Source organism: Oryctolagus cuniculus, chromosome 10 (genome assembly GCF_964237555.1).
Source record: "Oryctolagus cuniculus chromosome 10, mOryCun1.1, whole genome shotgun sequence".
Taxonomy (NCBI): Eukaryota; Metazoa; Chordata; class Mammalia; order Lagomorpha; family Leporidae; genus Oryctolagus; species Oryctolagus cuniculus.
In genome coordinates this window covers 45380415-45401630 of record NC_091441.1, presented here as the reverse complement: position 1 = coordinate 45401630, position 21216 = coordinate 45380415, and the positions used below count along the sequence as shown (strand labels likewise).

Below are 21216 nucleotides of genomic sequence, written 5' to 3'. Positions count from 1 at the left end.
CAGGTGTGGGCTACCTTGGAAAGAGTCTCCAGAACCTGTGGGCTGGCGGAGGAGCTCAGGTTGCAGAGGGCCCCGCAGCAGGACTTACATGTTGTGCAGCCCCGAAGAGTAGTAGGACAAAGTGGGGCTGGGAGAGCGAGTCTGCGGCCGCGCTGGCTTGACCGTGCGAGGAGGGACGGAGGGGCTCGTGGACAAAGGCTTTGCACTTCGGGGCGGAACAGGTGGGGCGTTCAGGAGCCGGCATTCTTCCCTGACCTGGGGCAAAAAAGAATACTTCAGGTTAGCAACAGACTGGGGACCGCAGCTGGACCCTGTAAGGCAAAGTGGCTTCTCAAACAGTGATGTCAGGGGTCAAGAAATGGAGAGACAAGACTGGAGGAGCTCACGAGACAGATGGTTAGGGGTTGCCATTATGGTGTAGCAGGTAAAGCTGCCACCTGCAATGCCAGGATCCCATAGAGGTGCCGGTTCAAGTCCTGGGTGCTCCACTTCCAATCCAGCTCTCTGCTAATGTGGCTGGGAAAGCAGCGGAGGATGGACCAAGTGCTTGGGCCCTTGCACTCACTTGGGTGACCTGGAAGAAGTTCCTGGTTCCTGGCTTTGGACCGGTCCAGCTCCAGCCATTGTGGCCATTTGGGGAGTGAGCCAGTGGATAGAAGATCTCTCTGTCACTAACTCTGCTTTTCAAATTAATAAATAAATCTTCAAAAAAGAATAAAGAAAGATAATTAAACACAGAGGCTGCCAGAGATCAAATCAGATGCCTGTCACGTACTTGCTGGGACCAGGCTGATTTTGAAAGAAACTTCTTGGCCAACATTAGTTGCTGCTGAAATACAGCAAGTGAGGCAGAATACAGCCAGAAATGTGATGCCACACAAAATGGAAGTATTAAAAAAGTAAGGACATAAGGAGTTCATGATCTTGATAGAGAATTCAACTCTCAGGTTGAGTTGTTTATTCAATGTTAAAACAGAATTCAGCTGGACCACACCTTAGGGAAACACAGACTTTTTACAGGCTTACATCTTCTCAAATGGGGGTCGGCATTGTAACGTTGTGGCGTAGTGGGTAAAGCCAACGCCTATGATGCCAGCATCCTATGTGGATGCCGGGTCTTGTACTGGCTGTCCCACTTGCAGTTCAGCTCTTAGCTAATGGCCTGGGAAAAGCAGCGGAAGATAGCTCAAGTGTTTGGGCTCCTGCTACCCATGTAGGAGACCTGGATGAAGCTCCTGGATTTGACCTGGCCTAGTCCTGGCTGTTGTAGCTATCTGGGGGAGTGAATTGGTAGAGGGAAGATCTCTCTCTCTCTCTCTCTCTCTCTCTCTCTCCCTTTCTCTATAACTCTTTCAAATAAATAAATAAATCTTAAAAAAAAACTACTTCTCAAATGTAAATATGCATGGCAATCACCAGGGATCTTGTTAATACACAGACCCTAATTTAGGGGACTCAGGGTGGGCCTGGGAAGTCTGTGTTTCTAACAAGCTCCCGATGATACTATAGCCCTAGGAACCTACTTTGAGAAACAAAGTTGAAGGTGAAGAAATGAGGCTGCTGCCCAGATCTAGTCACCAGTATTTTCTGTAGAAGCGGCTTCCAGCTCCCTCATCCTCTTTTTGTCTTCACACTGGCAAAGCTGCAAATGACCTGTGACGTCCACGGTTTTGGGAAGTCCGCCTGCCATTTCCCCCTTTGCTTCCCATTCCCCACTGTCTCAAAACAGTTTTCGATCACAGATACTCTGCATGTACTTCTTTGTGTCCGGCAGCAGGGGGCAGCTTATACCTGGTTCTGCTAAGTCTACCCAAACCACCCCAGCACAACTAGAGCCAATTGCGACTATCAAAAGTGCTGAGCTTTGAAATTCCCTCGCCTACTTTTAGGACATGTTCCCACCAATTTTTTCACCTCTGCCTCCCATACCTTTCTTTCCAAGCGGTTGTGGGGCAACTAACATAATGAAATAGGCAGCTCCCCTTAGCTTTGCTGCTGAGTTTGCTCAAGACAACATGAAATGGACTTACGTGTTAAATGTTGCATCTTTGTGCTACCCAGGCTGCACACTGGGCCTCCAACCAGTATTCCACACCTGATTCACTTGCCAAAGAAAGCCAGCCATTAACAAAAGCCACATGACCTCGTGTGGCCTGGAAGCCTTGATGCTAAGTGAAATGAAGCAGTCTGCAAAGCTTCTTGGGGCTGGGGCCCACTGGGGCTACCTGCACAATCCATGGCCCTGCTACAGAGGCTGCTGGGTTGCCAAGGAGGGAGTTTTTTAATCCGGAGAAGATCTTTAGGCTAAATAAAACATTCACAGAAGCCGATTTCTTCCCCCGCACTGGTGGGCTCCTCCCTTTTGAGCTTCTACAGTGGTGGTGTTGGGGTGTGGGGTGGCGGTGGCAGGTGACTGCTGGAAGAAAACATAGTGGGAAGCAGGGTTTGGAGAAAGAGGAGGGGACCCTTGAGCTGGGTCAGAAACAGGATCTTGCACTCTATGGGATCTTCTTAGGAGGCCTTACTTCTGGCTGGATCTCCCCACTCCCCGGCTTTTGGGGGCACTAATAAAATATAGTGGTTACGAAGTATATCCATTGTGTCCTCTGCCTTCTTGTTAGTGATGTGCACAGTAGCTGAGTGTTTCTTTTCCCTCTTGGAAACATCTATACAACCTAGGAGAGATGGCTGTGACCGTATCACAGGTGAGCTTGGTTTTCTTGAGGCTTCCATAACAGAAGTCATAGAAAATAGGAGGAGGCTGCCAGTTGGATTTTTAATTTTTTAAATAAATACTCAGTCACTTCTTAATAATGGGTTAGATTGGAACGAGAGGAAAACATGGAGAGTGCTGAATTTAGAATTTCTCAATTCTGGAATTAGTCACGAAATGTGACATTTCATCAGGGAGTGCTTACCTGAGATGTCAATTGTAACATGAGAGCTTCAGAAAGTTCACGGGGGGCTAGTGTTGTGGTACAGCAGGTTAAGCTGTTGCCTGCATCACTGCTTTCCCTATCATAGGAGCGCCAGTTCGAGTTCTAGCCGCTCCACTTCTGATCGCTGCAAATGTGACTGCTCCAGGGAAGTCTTATTTCCCTGAGTTTCATGGGAAGAATTCTATGGCTTGGCAGAACGCATTTGTTCTGGGATTTGGAAGTTATAGAGAGTGATAGTTTATTGTCTTCTTTCCTGTCTCATATTCCCCTAGAACGGTAGCCATCCCATTTTTCTTTGGTTCTTGATTTGATTCAAATGAGACATTTATATTCCAAGATGAAGGTAGCTGTGCTTTAAATGGATTTTATCTGACAATAAAAGGCGATTTACAAGCCTGGATAGCCGTCACACCATTCCCAGTTTTCCTTCATATTCAATTTCACATATAAGTGCCACATTTTCAGCACATCCCTTCCAAAAGCCTCAGCTGTGGCTTTCATCACGTTCGTACTTTGTCATCTCTAGCAGGCCCCCTAAGGTTACCGGATAAGGGCCGGCCTACAGTCGGCCTCTCCAATTATTTCCCCCTACTTCTCTATACGACACAGGTCCATCTAAAGCAGTGGGTTCAGTGTCACCTGCACATACCCTGTGCTTTCCCACCTGGGGTTTCCACTGCCCACCTCTATCTAAACACCCCTTGCTTACAGCCCAGCCCTGAATGCCACGTGCATGTCCATCACACACAGCCATTAGGTCTCATCTCTGTTTCTGAATTTTGCTGAACACTGTTTCACTCACTTACTCCGCATGTATATTTAATTAGAGAGCTAAAGTGGTAGGTGCTGTCAGCATTGTTACATGGAAGGCAGAGTTTGGGGATCTGTCACCTCTGGCACATGTCGCATGCATTGACAGGCAGAGATTAACAGATGTCACTAAGAATACAACAAAAAGGTACTGTAATTTTTAAACACAGATCATAGACTGCCTTTTGTGATTTTATGCAGAAATTGTTGAAAATTCATCTGGCTGGGTGTTAGTGTTTTTGGTGATACCTTTATTAGTGTCAATCTAGAGGAAAAAAGCTGCCTGCAGACCTGGCACACAGGCCGGCATTAAGTCCACCTTCACCTCCACCACTCTGACTTAGAATAGAGTGAAAATGACAGTGACTTCCTTCCAGACCAGGAACAGTTGTGGCTTTGTTAGCAATCCTCAGAGGATTCACTATTCCAACGTGAGAATGTAAAAGAAACATTTCGAGCTCTGTAGACTGGAGCCCTCCTATTTACTCCCAATGCAGCATTTCAGACTGGACTTTAACTGGCAACACCAGGAGGAACAGCTGCCTGTAAGATCAGGAAGCAACTTCCAGCACTAAGCCAAGGGGCTGGCCTTCTGTGATGAGGTGGGCGTTGCCATCCAACACAGACTATGGGTGATCTTTGCCTATCTGTAGGCAACGCCTGGCTATGGGATGCATGGGTGTTCACAGAGAACCTCCGGGCACCAAAGTCCTCCTGTTTAGGATACAGTCAATGAGCACAGCCCAGGTTCAGGTGACAGCGTGGAGGGCTGCCTCCATTTGTCACTAGGGCCTGGCTCTAGGAGCAGCTCCCTGGTGCGCAGCTTTTCTCTGCATCTGCTCCACTTCTAGCATAGCCCTCCCCTGCCTGCTCCTCACGAAGCTTTGCCTTTTCCAAAGTGGCCAGTGATTCAATTCTTATCAAATCAGAAAGACCACTATCGTCACGTCAGTACAACTCTCCTTGGTTCTCATGTAGCAGACTGTGCACCCAGAGTTAGTATAAAGCTGGTTTATCAAAAGGCGGCCAGTGAGTTCTCTTCTCAGGTTCACAGGTCAGAATCCGAGGGAGGCATAGTCAAGTGACTGCCATTTAACGCACTAAAATCACCTGCTAGTGAGAACTGAAGTCATGGGTACCGTCCACTCCCACTATTCCTGAATCTGAAGAACATGGCCCTTTTCCTTTTTCTACATATGATATTAATTCCATTTTGCTATTCATTTGTTCATCTAATCCATGTGTTTATCGTGGGCTCACTGAGCTTGTGTTAAGTATACAAAATCAAGACACTTGTGGAATTAGTTATGTGTGTGTGAGACACAAACACAAGCAAGCTACACATTGGCAAGTGTAATGACAGAGGCATGTGCCAGCGTATGTGGGAGCACCATGAGTCTATTCAAGACATGCAGGAGGAGAATAAACTCCTAGGGAATTCTACTGAGAAAGTTCTGAGGAAAATGGACTGTGAGTGTCCAAATGCAGCAGGTGCTGCTGAGGTTTGGGAGTTTGGATGATGCCACACACACTGGTGCCGTTTATCAGAGGGAAACCGGAAGGCTGGAAGGAAGAACGACACTCAGGGGAAACCACGGAGTTCAGTTTGGACATTATTCCTTGAACTCTGTTTTCTGTCTACAGATAGAAACTGAAGCTACAGCAATACTGAGATTGCAGAGGAGTAGCAAGGAAGGCTGAAGAGACACAGAAGGAGAAAAAAAAGCGACCGCTTGGTGCTCACGGAGCACAGCCATGACCAGGTGACGGTTAAGAAGCTGGAGGAGGGGGGACTGTGGAGGACGATGGTGTAAAGGAGAAGAGACGCAGGAAGCCAAGCCAAGGGCTGAGGAGGTGCACCCATGGGACAGCAGGTCCCTGGGAGCTTAGCAAACCAGGCTGCAGTCAAGGGAGGGGGTGGGAAGTCGGTTTGAGCAAATTGCAGCTATAGTGGGAGGTGAGAGTAGAGTCAGCGAGGGCAGACCACTCTTATGGACATTGGCTGGACACGGGCAATTGTGGGAAAAGGATACTGGATTGAGGGAGGCATGCATATTTTAAAATTATTATTTTTTAAAGATTTATTTTATTTATTTGAAAGACAGAGTTACAGAGAGGTAGAGATGGGGGGAGAGAGAGAAAGAGAGAGAGGTATCTTCTATCCGCTGGCTCCCTGCCCCCCAGTGGCTGGAGCTGAGTCTATCTGAAGCCAGGAGCCAGGAGCCAGGAGATTCTCCTGGGTCTCCCACATAGGTGCAGGAGTTCAAGCACTTGGGCCATCTTCTGCTGCTTTCCCAGGCACATCAGCAGGGAGCTTGATTGGAAGTGGAGCAGCCAGGACTTGACCTGGCACCCATGTGGGATGCCAGTGCTGCAGGTGGGGGCTTTAACCTACTGCACCACAGTGAGCACCCTGATTTTTGTCTTTAAAACATGGGAGACACATGAAAGTGTGCTTGAGTCTGCACACATGCATGTAACCTGGAGGTCAAGTGCAAATGGACGTGTGGTCCTGTTTCTCCCTTTTCACTTAGGAGGATGGATGGAAAACTCAGATTTTCCCATTGCTCTGTCTTGGCCAGGCCCTTGCTGGCCACAGGAAGATAGAAAAGTATCCAAGGGGAGCTTATGCTCCAATGGTGAAGGCAAAGAGGAAACACACCTGACACAGCAAATGACTTTGGAGAGCTTCATGTATCTAAGTGAAGACAGTCAGCCAACTCAATCTTTGGTCAAAATTAAATGCATCCCAAATGGGACTATTCTCTTGGCTTTCAGAATACAATGCAGAAAATTCAACTTGCTTTCCTGACTCCTGGAGTAGGCATTTACGCTTCCTTTTTCCCTCTCTGCTCTCTACTGCTCTGTTTAATGAGAAAGGAATCAGAGAGGGTGAAGGAAGAATAACCTGTGTAAAATAGAAAACAAGGTCCTCTCTTTAAATAGCCACATATTAGAAACAATGCATAGAATTTGCTCACCATACAAAGCTCATAATTGCATGGTTGAAAAATAGTTACATGTCGATGTTTGTAGAACAAAATATCAAAACTACATACAATTAGAGGATTTTATATTTATTACCTATGAACTAATGTCTTTCTCTTATTAAAGCTTTTCCTAATTCTTTGTAGGGATTAAAAAATACAAGAGATAAAAGACACACTGAGCCTCTATGAAACAGCACAGTCTAAGAATGGGAGCTTTTTATGTGATAACATTTCTTGGAAAGGTTTTGTCCCTTGAAGCCCAGGAACTCCCTACTCAGGTTCTATGGAAGAAATCACACTTTCACACCCCTTTAATAACTGGACCAATGAGACAGTTTAAGAAAAATAAGCGAACACTTAACTATGACACAGTCTGCCCAACAGTCTTCAGATTTCCTTTCTGGGGAAAAAGAAAAGGCAATGTCATAGCAGCAGTTGCTCAAGACTTATATATAAGGCACTGATCTGGAGATACCTGCTGACAGGGCCACTTCCTTCCTTAGTTTATGGTCTAAAATCTATTGGCACAGGCATGGGGTTGGCAAAGGAGAGCGGGGGAGCTCCTGTCTCAAAGACCACCTGGCTTGCGATCGTGAGCAACCACTAAAGAAGATTTTGGAATATTTAGGTGGGGTCTGGGTCATTTTGTTTCTGTACTGACACAACCTCAGGAAATATATACACTGTAGGGGAGTTTGATATAAAAACTGGACTTACCTTTATTATGAGTTCTCCTTTCTAAAAAGCCAAACTTCGGATAATGCTGGCAATCCAAAGAAAGAAGTTTTGTAACCACGCTTCCTTGAACTTTGTAACTGCCTTCACTGCCTGCTCTCTGCCCAGTATTTTACATTTCTTCCCACACTCCCTACTCCCAGATAACAAAATCATTACAGCCTTAAGAAATCTTATTTATAAAGAGGCTTTTATATGAAGAGTTCATAACCCTGTCATATAGCCATCAGTAGATATTTTCACCCAAAAAGGAATTAAAGTTTTACAATGACAAAGTACAATAAATGAACTTCTATTTGGTTCATTAGACAAGGGCAAATGTGACGTACAGTCAAAATCCTCGTTTTCAGATGTACAAGTTTCTTTTTCCCAGTTTTATACATTGACAATAAAGATGTGAAATAGACCTTTCTCTGGAATGGCCTCCAATACTCAAGCCTCAGGCGAGAGAAGGAGGGGGGGCAGGGGGAGCCCCTCACTAGGAGGGAAGAGGGCAAGTGGCTCTGAAAAGAAGTACTTGTTTAAACTCTAGGGTGCTCCAGTGGAATCAGACGAACATCTATGCCACGGGGGCACAGGAAAAAGGCCCTTTCCTGGGGAAGGGGTATAATGTGTGATAGATAACACTTACACAGCAGATAACCTTCCTATGAATGCCACTTTCAAAAAAGATACTTTATTTATTTGAAAGCCAGACAGAGAGAGAGAGAGTGGGAGAGAGAGTCATCTTCCATCTACTGTTTTATTCCCCAAATGGCTACAACTGCGCCATTCGGAAGCCATGAGTCTGGAACTCCAGCTGGGTCTCCCACACAGGTGGTAGGGGCACAAGCATTTGGGTCATCTTCTGCTGTTTTCCCAGGCACATTAGTAGGGAGGTGGATCAGAAGTGGAACAGCTGGGACTCAAACTGGCACTCTGAAGGGGATGCTGGTATGACAGGTGGTGGTTTAACCAGCTGTGCACCAGCACCAGCCCGGTTAATGCTATTTTATGCAAGCGATACCCAAGCGTGCAGAAACAAGCCTTGTCCAGCAGCACATTATAGGTATCTGATTAACATGCTAACCCCAGAGGGTTTTGATGGACACAGAAGAAAAAAAAAACCCTCTTGGCTTTCATTCAGAAAGAACCTATTTGAAACAGAAAGCAATTAATTTCAAAGTCACCAAAACACAATAATAATTTAGTCCTTACTCCTTTTAACAAATGGGAAAGTAGGTATGGTTTTCTTACAGAGTACTCCTCAGAAGTTGTAATTAAAATGAATTAAATGTCAAATGCCCCAGGAGACTGCACTCATTAGTGGAAGCCTGAGTAAATCTTTTGGTGGAGCAGTTATTTTGCAAAGCAAATAATCACTCATACATGAATTGCTTTAATACCTAAACTTGAATATTAAGGTCTTATTTAAGAAAACCTGTCCTATAGTGCATTTTCTAATATTAATATCTGATAGAGGGAAAACACCCAAAGACAAAATAAAAATTCAGAGTAAAATCAGTTCTCATAGCCACTTTCCCCAGTTTACAAACATTTTAACAGGGTTCCTTGTGGTATGGCCATATCCAGGGTTATGGGCCTGGGGGCACTGTGTGTTACCGAAGGCAATGTCTCAACTTTGACATTTCTTTTTTTGTTTCTTAAGATTTACTTAATTTATTGCAAAGGCAGGCAGACACACACACACACACACACACACACACACACACACACAGAGAGAGAGAGAGAAAGAGAGAGAGAGAGAGAGAGACAGACACCTCCATCTGCTGGTTAACTCTCCAAATGGCTGCAATGGCCAGGGCTGGGCCAGGTTGAAGTCAGGAACTTGGAATTCTGAGTTTCCAATGTGGGTAGCAGCGGCCCAAGCCTCAGGCCATCTTCTGCTGCTTTCCCAGGCACATTATCAGGGAGCTGGATTAGAAATGGAGCAGCTGGGACTTCCAGTATCCACGTGGGATGCCAGCAGCAGCAAGCTGCAGGCCCCAAGCTTTGATATTTCTATACAGGCTTGCTTGGGGATATTAGTTTCTTGACACTTGTCAGTAGCCATGGAGTCACACATGGCTTTTCCCAGGCATTCTATAATTCCTCAAAACCCTTCTCTTCTCCATTCAAGGGTTCTGTGTTATACTGCGATACACAGGATATTCAGAATTTCTGAAGCTCTTTTTTGGCTTATGATGATGGGAAAGTTTATGATGCTCCCATAGCTAGGACTACAACATAACACCTATCTTATCAAGTACATATTTTAAAGAGTGGCATTAACAAAATGTTGTCTTTTTTTTGACAGGCAGAGTTAGACAGTGAGAGAGAGAGAGACAGAGAGAAAGGTCTTCCTTCCATTGGTTCACCCCCAAATGGCTGCTGTAGCCGGCGTGCTGTGCCGATCCGAAGCCAGGAGCCAGGTGCTTCCTCCTGGTCTCCCATGCGGGTTCAGGGCCCAAGCACATGGGCCATCCTCCACTGCCTTCCCAGGCCACAGCAGAGAGCTGGACTGGAAGAGGAGCAACCAGGACAGAAACAGCACCCCAACTGGGACTAGAATCTGGAGTGCCGGCGCCGTAGGCGGAAGATTAGCCTAGTTAGCCATGGCGCCAGCCAAAATGTTGTCATTTTTGAAATGGGTATTTTGTTTTGGCAATATTGTAGAGACCTAGAAAGATGAAACTTATCACAAGCACTTTTGGGATGTGAAGATAACTGGTCCTGTCTAGTGCTATGGCTGACTCTGTTGACCCAGCTGCCCAGAGGGACATGCCCATCCCCATCTGCCACCTGATGTACCTATACAAGGTAACTTCCTGTCACCATCTCTTCCTTAAAGAGGGAAAAACCCTCTAAAAATCACTTTCTACTTGGCCCTGATTTGGAATCTATCTTACATTAAATGATCACTACTATTTACTTTGAATGCTTACTAAACGCCAGGGAAAAGTGCCAAGTACTTCGTATAATACAATAATGCAGTGAAGAAGTTATTATCCCCACAGGAACTCACTGAGGGAGGCTAAATATTCTACCCAAGGTACAAAGCTTCCGAGTAGCACAGTGAGGAGTCACTTCCATGTGTGGCTCTCAGAGAGAACAACACACGTGGCTAATGATCTACTACACAGTGTGGCAGACTCCTTTCTCCCGAAGAGAACAATGAATACATGCTACTAACTCTATCTTATAGCTCAATCCCTCCACTATTTCTCATAAGCCATGGGGGCATCCCTGTCAATCATAAAGCGAACACACTCATCAAGACAGCTGTAAAAACTTGGTTTAAGCCAGTGGCTCACAAGCTATAGAGTTTCTTCTTTGATTTTCTTCTCACAGACCTCAGGAACTGCTGTACAAGTCAACAACCAACCAAGAGAGAATGCACTTTTTTTCTGTTACTGAAGACAGATGGAGGGCAGTGATAACTGGGTCCTGGGGTCACCAGGTGAGGTTACTGCTACCCAAAGAGTTTTAGAAGAGTTGGGACCCTGTATTTTTGATAACTATTTGTAATTCACTGCACAGGCCAGAGAAGCCTAGGAGCCAAACTTTGTTTAAAGAAACTCATGCGAAATAAGCCAGTCCCAAAGGGACAAATACCATATGTTCTCCCTGATCGGTGACGACTGACTGAACACCAAGAGGGAAACCTGTTGGAGTGAGGTGGACACTATGGGAAATGGTGGCTTGATCAGCATAGCCCTGACTGTTAATGAACAACTAAATACATTATCACTCTTAGTAGTTTTTTTATCTGTTCTACTTAATATGACTGGTTTAGATCTGTAATTGATGCACAGTTATTCTTAAGTGTTGAAAATTAACTGAAATGTGATCCCTGTTGAACATGGTGGTGGGAATGAGAGAGGGAAGAGATGTATAATTTGGGACATGCTCAGGCTGACTTGCCCCAAGTGGTGGAGTTGGAAGCATACCAGGGGATTCCAATTCAACCCCATCGAGGTGGCATGTACCAATGCCATCTCACTGTTCCAGGTGATCAGTTTCAGTTCACAGTTGGTCATGGTGAAGGGACTGGGAGTCAAAGGGAGCACATAGACAAGTCTAGTACCTGCTAACGCTAACTGATGGAGTAAATAAAGGGGAGAGTGATCCAACATGGGAAGTGAGATACTCAGCAGACTCATAGAATGGCAGATGTCCTAAATAGCACTCTGGCCTCAGAATCAGCCCTAAAGGCATTCGGAGCTGGCTGAAAAGCTCATGAGAGTATTTCAGGCATGGAAAGCCAAGACACTCTGGCAAAAGATCTCTGCGAGTGAGATCCCAGTGGAAAGAACAGGTCTTCAAAGAAGGAGGTACCTTTCTCTGAAGGGAGGAGAGAACCTCCACTTTGACTATGACCTTGTCTAAACAAGATAAGAGTCGGAGAACTCAGAGGGCTTCCATAGCCTTGGAAACTCATGACTGGAGCATAGGGAGATTACTGATGCCATAGACAGGAGTGTCAATTGGTAAAGTCAACAACAGGAGTCACTGTGCACTTACTCCTCATGTAGGATCTCTATCCTTAATGTGCTGTACATTGAGATTTAATGCTATAACGAGTACTCAAACAATATATTTCACTTTGTGTTTCTATGGGGGTGCAAACTGTTGAAATCCTTACTTAATGCATACTAAACTGATCCTCTGTAAAAAAAAAAAAAAAGAAATTATCAATTCCCAACTTGACTCTCACTGGGATTAAACATGACAATAGGTCTGCTCTGATTTCATCATCATTTAAAAAAATCATCTATTATTTTTCACTTTATGTTTCTGTGTGGGAGCAAACTGTTGAAATCCATATTTAATGTATACTAAGCTGATCTTCTGTATATTAAGATAATCAAAAATGAATCTTGATGTGAATGGAAGGGGAGAGGGAGTGAGAAAGGGGAGGGTTGTGGGTGGGAGGGACGGTATGGGGGGGAAGCCATTGTAATCCATAAGTCGTACTTTGGAAATTTATATGCATTAAATAAAAGTTTAAAAAAAAATAAAGAAACTCATGCAATGAAAAGTCTTTCCATCACCATGCTCCAAAATGACATTTTAAAAAAATGGAACAAAAGATGATTGCTCTGGAAGATTTTCACTTGTAGAGAGTATCTGGATAAACATTTTAGACATATCAGCCAATACCTAGAGAATTAAAATGATGAATAGAGGCCCACAGTGTTGGGCAACAGAGGATGTGTTTAGAATTAAGGCATGAATCAATAAGGTTAATCCACTTAAGAGAGACTCTCAGGCTATGTTGATCTGGGGGCACTTGTAAAATTTTAAAAAGTGAAAATACCACTACTCACGGAGCTAGAGATGCTCCCTCAGCCTGGGCTCAGCTGGGTGTGCTCTAGGGGATACAAGTGGCTCTGCTGTTACTTCCAGCCACTTGAACCTGCAACTGTTGAGTTTCCTGTGGAACCTCCCTGTGATAAATAGTTTCCTAGAAACAGTGTTTTTCTTAAAAAACAAAACCAAAACACCTGTACTAGACAAGCATCACAGAGATATGAGATAATAAGGGCTTAATTCTAGACAGCCACATCAAGTACAAGGTACTCTAACAAGGTAATTTAACAGGGCTCCACTGATTACTCTGCCACTGAGGATTTTCTGTTTGGCCTCCCTGCCTCGTTTCCCTGCTGAAGATTCAGGTAGGAAAGGGCTGACAAGCACTGCCTGGATGACCTCCGGGCTGCAGCACCACGTGAGAAACGTGACACACCTAATTACTGAAGGGGAGCAATTTATTCTCACTCTCACACAAAGAAAGGCCAGCAAAATCTGCTGGGGAGGAGTGAATGTTGTGTGTGGTGGAATGGGAAGGCGAGCAAGCATCGGTTACTCAGGAAATGGCAGCGGAACCCACCTGGCAAAGGAGCCTGCCTAGCAACAGGCAGTGATTGATTACAGCATAAACTGCCCCTTGACCGGATTGGCTGCCTCAGCTATATAAGCTGCTGCACCAACTGAAATGAATGAGTCTGCAAGCTGCTCGCCTTTAGCCTGTTTTCACCAGACTCCCGGGGTCTGTGTGGTGACTCCACACTCCTCCTCTCAGAACGAATCCACAGCCAACAATGGTGCGGTGGATTAAATCGCTGCCTGTGACATTCACATCCCATATCAGAGTGCTGGTTCTGAGCCCCAGTTACTCTGCTTCTGATCCAGCTTTCTGCTAATACACCTTGGAAGCAGCAGATGATGACCAAGGTACTTGGGTCCCTGTCCCCCACATCAGAGACTCGAATGGAGTACCTGGCTCCAGGCTTCAGCCTGGCCCAGCCCTCCTGTTGTGACCTTCTTGGGAATGAGCCAGTGAACTGAAGCTAGCTCGCTCGCTCTCTCTCTCTCTCTCTCTGATTCTCCCTCTCTTTCTGCCTTTCATATAAATCTTTAAAAACAATTCTGTTGGAGGAAAACACAAGCATTTGTCACAGTGAAGGGCACTGGAGCCAAAAGAGAGGGGCAGAAGAACTAAAGACAAGGAACAGGCTGCTGTGTACCACCACACGCCTCTAGGTCTTAACAAAGCTGGGCTACCGAGACCATTCATTGGTCATCTGCTGGCTTTGCTTCCTTCCTTTGTCTGACTCTTTCACTGCCCCAGCACCCAATAAAGATGAGGACCTGGTGACCTGGGCTGTCATCTTCCCAGATAACGTCCAGCTGGCCACACATGAACCCACCATCTTTTTCTTTTTTAAAGATATATTTATTTTATTTGAAAGGCTGAGTAATGGAGAAAAAGGGAAAGACAGAGATCTTCCATCCACTGGTTCACTCTGCAAATGGCTACAATGGCTAGGGTTGGGCCAGACTGGAGCCAGGAGGTTCATCATGATCTCCCAGGTGGGTGCAGGGTCCCAAGCATCTGGGCCATCTTCTGCTGCTTTCCCAGGCACATCAGCAGGCAGTTAGATCAGAAGTGGAGCAGCTGGAACATGAACCAGTGCCATATAGGGTGCTAGCATTGCAGGTGGCAGCTTAACCTGCTACACCATAGCACTGGCCGCTTCCCACCACTTTTAACAATGAGGAAAGATACCTGTTAGTGCCGTGGTGCTCCTCTCCTACAGGCTCAGGCCACTGCAAGCACCCCAAGAACTCATACTTAATTCTGTGGGAGCACTTGAATTTATGTCCCATTAAAGTCTCCTCCCCCTTTTCTTAAAAAAGTATTTATTGATTTATTTATTTGAAAAGCAGAGTTCCAGACAGTGAGTGAGATTTTCCATCTGCTGGTTCATTTTCCAAATGGCAACAACAGCCAGAGCTGGTCTGATCTGAAGCCAGGAGCTTCTTCTGGGTTTCCTATGTGGGTACAGGGGCCCAAGCACCTGGGCCATTCTTCCATTGCTTTCCTAGGTGCATTAGTAGGGAGCTGGATCAGAAGTGGAGCAGCTAGGACTCAAACTGGCGCGCATATGGGATGCCATTGCTGCAGGCAGTGGCTTTATCCACTATGCCATAGTGCTGGCCCCTAAAGTTTCCTTTTGATATCTACAAGCTGAAGTAAAATATAACATTCTGATGTTCTCTGGATCCCACACGTCTTAAAATTGGAAAATTCATTTCATGGTCACTGAACCAGCAAAAAATGTGACTTCATTTGAAATGCCTAAATTTTTAAAAAAGAAAATTAAATGATTTCAGGTGTTTATTAAAAAAAACTTTGTTTATAGAGTTCTGTAAACACTAGAATGCTCCAAAAACATTCTCTTACGCCATGAGAAATTACAGCTTAGAGTGGAGGCCAAAATCTTTTCTTCTCCTGTGAGATTTGCTTTTAGTTTCAAATTGAACTCTAGTGTTTTTCTTTTAGTTTAGCTTTTCTTTTAGGCTCCAGTTCCTGACTCCAGCTTCTGCTAATTTGGACCCTGGGATGCAGCAGTTAAGATTGGGCGGCTTGATATTGATGTTCTTACTTATCTTTCAATAGCCACAGAAGAAACACGTGATACTAGTTTCCTAACTCTAGACTTGGTGACATAAATGACCTTGGGTGTGACCATCTTGAATGAGTCCAACTGTCAATCAACAAACCTGAGTTCCTGCTTTGTGACTAGCCAGACTGAAGTTCAACAGGAAAAGCTCATGTGAGCATACTACAACCTTCAAAATACAACAAATACACAGCTGAATTAAGACATCCCTAAAGCTGTCTAGAGCACTTGCCAGGAGGTGTGTACCCTAGCTTTATAAATTTAAATTTAACTGAGAGACACACACAGAAACAGAAAGATACAAGGAACTCCCATCCAGTGGTTCACTCCCTACATGTCAGTAACAGTAGGGAGGGGAAGAGGCCTAGAGCTGCAGCTGGGAACACAATTCAGGTTCGCCACGTGGGTGGTAGGAACCCATCAGCTGAGCCATTATTGCTGCATCCCCAGGTCCAAATCAGCAGAAGCTGGAGTCAGGAACTGGGGCCTGGAATCGAGTCCTGGCACTCAGATGTGAGATGTGGACGCTTTAACTGCTAGGCTAACTGCTCGCTCCTTCCCTTGCTTTTTACCTGGCTTTTGGGAAATACCTTTGGAGTCTTGACATGAATGCAAGAACCCTGACTCTACTGAGACTCCTCCAAACAGTCCATGACCCCCACTGAATGAATTATAAGAACCCCTTGGCCGGCGCCGCGGCTAACTAGGCTAATCCTCCGCCTGCGGCGCCAGCACACTGGGTTCTAGTCCCGGTTGGGGCGCCAGATTCTGTCCCGGTTGCTCCTCTTCCAGTCCAGCTCTCTGCTGTGGCCTGGGAGTGCAGTGGAGGATGGCCCAGGTCCTTGGGCCCTGCACCCACATAGGAGACCAGGAGGAAGCGCCTGGCTCCTGGCTTTGGATTGGCGCAGCACACCAGCCTCAATGCGCCAGCCATAGTGGCCACTTTGGGGGTGAACCAACGGAAAAAGGAAGACCTCTCTCTCTGTTTCTCTCTCTCACTGTCTAACTCTGCCTGCCCCCCCCCCCCAAAAAAAGAACCCCTGTTTGTGCCTTAAGGTCCCTGGAAGATCTTTTAAGGTGCAGGGGGCGTTCAGACCTGCAGGTTCCGGGGAGCTCTTACGTCCTGGAACAAACAGGACACAACCCTGCAGGCTTCTTTCAGGAAAGTGGGTGGCAGTGAGGGCTCATTATGGACAGCTAAGCAGGCTGCCTGGTACAAGCTTCTGCCCAGGACTACCACTGTCCTGGCCCCAGCCTTCAGTGACCACTGCCCTTCACACAACCCTACTGAACTAGCCCAACAGCACTCAAGGTTTCCCCGCTGTGAGTGAAGCTTGCCAGACTCATACCCTTGCCTGTGCCATTGCCTGGAATTGTCTAGAATGCCGTTCCCAGTTCTCCGCCCTTCCAATCGTGGCTATTCCTAAATTCTTTAAAATGTCATCATCTCCAGGAAGACTCCTCTCACTCATCCCCCAACCAGAGGTCTTTCTCCTCTGAATTCTGTCTCTCTCTTCTGTTATCACCCTTTAACTTGTATAGCAGTCATCTCCGTAAAGCTGTAATAGTACCAGGGCTCAGAGTCCAGGTCCTGCTGACAGCCTAATAATTCCAAGGTCTGGGAACTGGATTCTGCATACCCTCAGGGTCTGAGAGAGACCCAAGTCCCAACGCTACCTGGTGGAGGCAGACAGTGGGCAGGGGCACCAGGAACATACAAACAGCCTGCATCCCCATTAGTGCTTCAGCTAGATTGATGAGCTTTAATGTCTAACTTCTCTGTATTTTGGTTCTCATGTAAGTATTAAAAAAAATTCTTCTAGAGATATGAAATAAATGAAGTCACAGTTATAGATATTGTTGAAAAAATGATCAGAATCATCCCCAAATGCCTCTGGCACATTCTCCCTTCAGGTGTAATGAAATTGAATGACCACAATGTAATAAAGGTTCAGAGTAGCTGCCAATCAAATCAGAGGGCCCTTTTTCCATCCCTACTGACCACTTTATATTAAAATTGGATGAAAGGCCCAGCAAGCTCTGATGAGTTATGTTTAAACAGACCCACCAGGGTGCCTGTCTGGTGTGTGTGCGCCCATGTGTATACATACAAACATACCCATTATGTGTCGTGTCTCAATTCCCTCTGAGCTCTCTCCCTCCCTAAACGTATTTCAGTCCATCTCTATAAATGGCCCTCAGATCCACCCTGCTGCTCAGGTTAAAAATCGAGTTGTCATTCATTGAAGTCTTTCCTTCACAATCCACATGCAATTAATCAGTAAACACTGTTGGGTCTACCTCTGAAGCAGCTCATCTCTCCCTGCCACCCGCCACGATTGGCTACGGCACTCCAGGGCACTGTCACCTCAAACCCGTGTCATTGTCATGGCCTTTCCTTTGGCATGCCAGCTTCCACTCTTTTCTCCCTGTAATTTGTTCCCTAGGCAGCAGCAGAAGCTATGTTTAAGCCTCTCCTGTTTCTCATATATAACAGAGCAAAACTCTACTCCTACCTGGCAAAAATAATGGGGCTAGCATTGATAATTCACCCCAACTGAAGCAAATACACTCATTCTGATAATGTGCAGTTGAGTTGTTTTTGGTTTCAGTTAAAGAAAATCAATGAGCGGAGCACGGAGTACGGAGACAGAAAGCCTAGTACACTGCTGGAAAAGAGAAATGACGTATGAGGCATTACAAAGATGGCAGCATAGGGAGGGAGCTTACCGCTCTTGTCTAGGGAGGATAGTTAAAAAAAGGGGATGGAGTACAATCTCAGGGAAGGGTCAGGGAGAAAACGGCAGAGGAAACGTCATGCAAACTGGGGGGACACTGTGGACCTATGGAGGGTGTGGATGCACACAGCTCAGGACCCCAACAGCCGAGATTCTCAGCACCAGCTTTGGAGTGAGGTGAAACCAGACTGCAGTAGCCCAAGCCACTGGCGATAAAGCTGTGGGAAGAGCCTTGGGAGAGACAGTGTACCTGCCAGCCTAGAGGGAATAAAAAGGGGGCATGTTTCTTTCTCCCTGACCACCCAGCACCAACGTCCTGTAACTAGCCCAGAGAGGGCGAATGCCATTTTGGACATATGTAACAGCTGCGCCAGCTCCTGTCTGTGTGCCCAGCAACCAGCCAACAGGAGATGCTTGAGTCTAGCTGGGAGCATTGATGGGGGCTGGGGGTTCGTAACTGTGGGAACCTTGCATGCTGGGACTGTGAAAACACTGTGGCTACGTGGGAGAGCGCAGGGTGCAGCTAGGACTCTGGACAATCACTGTGGGTGGCTCTACATGCTCAGGGCTCCCTGATTCCCTGGTGAGGGTCATTGCTGTGGGATCCATGGTCACACTAAGGACTGCACAGATCCTTTGTGTGGTTCTTGTGGCAGCACAATGAAAACTACCCAGTGGGGCTAGTGCCCAGGCATTGGTCTCCTTTGAGGAGAGGAGGTGAGCATGAGAATATGCCAACAGAGAAGAACAAACTTTCCCTCTGATTAAAAAAAAAAGAGAAGATTTACGATGCCCAACTTGAGTGTGACTTTGGGCACTCTCTTCACCCTGGAGTACTGAGCACAGCTCCCAGACCACACCCAGCACACACCTCTGGGTATTCACTGAAAGAGTAGACATGCCACTAAACCACAGAGGAATACTCCAAAGAAAAAAGCCATAACAGGAGAAAAAGGAAAACCAACCACCAACAAGTATCAACACAAATGCCTAACAAAAAACACACCAATTCAAGAAACAAAAATAAGGAAGCCAACATGATGCCCCCAAAAGAACACAAAACTTCAATACTACATCGTGAAGATGAGATTGAAGAAATGTCAGAAATGGAATTAAAAAACTGGCTGTAGGATTACTTAGAAATAATCAGAGGAAATTCATGAACTAAAGAAATCTGTAGATGACATGAATGAAAATTTTTCCAATGAAATGGAGACTTTAAAGAGAAATCAAAACAAAATATTAGAAATGAAGAATTCACCAGATCAAATAAAAATACAGTGGAAAGCCTTAAGAACAGACTCAATGAGGCAGCAGAAAGAATATATGAGTTAGATGAAAAAATTCTGGAAATTTTACAGTCAGACCCCCCCCCCCCCCAAAAAAAAAAAAAGAAGAAGAAGAAATTAGAAAACTGAAAAACTGTGCCAGAGATTTATTGGATACTATCAAACAACCCAACATACAGGTCTTAGGAGTTCCTGAATGCATGGAAAGAGAGACTGGATTAGAAGGCTTTTTCAGTGTAAAAATTACAGAAAACCTCCTTAATTTGGAGAAAGAAAGGGACATCCAAGTTCAGGAAGCACATAGAACTCCTACTAGATATAGCCAGAAAAGATCTTCAAACTCTCCTCAGTAAAACATAAAGAAAAGATTCTAAAATGTGCACAAGAGAAACACCAAATTATTTTCAGAGGATCTCCAAGTAGACTCACAGCTGACTTCTCATCAGAAACCCTACAGGCTAGGAGAGAACAGTGAGATATATTCTAAGTTTTAAGAGAAAAAACTGCCAACCCAGAATACTGTACCCTGCAAAGATCTCATTTAGGAATGAAGGTGAAATAAAGACCTTCTACAACAAAGAGAAATTGAAAGAATTTTGTCACCACACATCCAGCCTTACAAAAGAAGCCTGAGGATGTGCTACACACAGAAACATGGTCATCACTACAACAGAAGGTGAAGGCAGAAAATCTCCCAGTAAAAGTACAAAGGAAATCCACAATAAACAACAGGAATATTTATGGGAAAATGGCAGGGCCAAGTTGTTACTTATCAAGTCACCTTGGTAGATGGCCTCAACTCTCCAAATAAAAGATACAGATGTGCTGAATGGATTAAAAAACAAAACCCATCTATTTGCTGCCTATAAGAAACACATCTCACCAACAAAGATACACTCAGATTCAAAGTGAAAGGATGGGAAAAGATATTCCATGCTAACAGAAACCAAAAGGAGCTGGTGTAGCCATCCTAATATCAGACAAAATAGACTTTAACATGAAAACTGTTAAAAGAGACAAAGAAGGGTACTATGTAATGATTAAGGGATCACTTCAATAAGAAGATGTGACTATTGTAAATGTATATGTACCTAATTACAAGCCACCTGACTATTTAAAAGAAATGTCAACAGATCTAAAGGGAGACATAGACTCCAATGCAATAGTAATGAGGGACTTCAGTATCCCACTTTCAGCAATGGACAGATCAACCAGCCATAAAATCAGCAAGGAAACAACAGTTAATCAACACCATAGACCAAATGAACCTAATGGAGATCTACAGAACTTTTCATTCTATAGATGCAGAATACACATTCTTCTCACCAGTGCATGGAACTTTCTCTAAGATAGACCACATGCTAGGCCACAAAGTAAGTCTCAGCAAATTAAAAAAAAAAAATTGAAATCATACCATGCATCTTTTCTGACCACACTGGAATGAAGCTGGAAATCAACAACTCAAGAATCTCCAGAACATATGGAAACAGAATAACATGCTCCTGAATGAAGAGTGGATCGCTGAAGAAATGAAACGAGAAGTAAAAAACTTTCTGGAAACAAACAAGATCACAATACAACATACAAAAATTATGGGATACAGCAAAAGCAATGTTAAGAGGAAAGTTTATAGCAACTGGTGCCTACATAAGAAAATTTGGAAAGGTACCAAATAAATGAGCTATCAATGCATCTCAGGGACCTAGAAAAATAACAGCAAATCAAACCCAAAACTAGTAGGAGGAAATAAATAATTAAAATTAGAG

General features: G+C 45.0%; 1 protein-coding gene across 7 annotated transcripts in view; it reads right to left on the bottom strand.

Moving 5' to 3' along the window:
• GAREM1 (GRB2 associated regulator of MAPK1 subtype 1) overlaps positions 1–21216 on the bottom strand; it is a 247930-nt gene that overhangs the window by 6478 nt on the left and 220236 nt on the right. For all 7 annotated transcript variants that reach the window (XM_008261187.4, XM_002713492.5, XM_051852035.2 and 4 more), the window contains one exon: positions 89–255. In XM_008261187.4, the coding sequence (XP_008259409.1) occupies positions 89–255 (167 nt within the window). The remainder of the gene's footprint in view (positions 1–88; positions 256–21216) is intronic.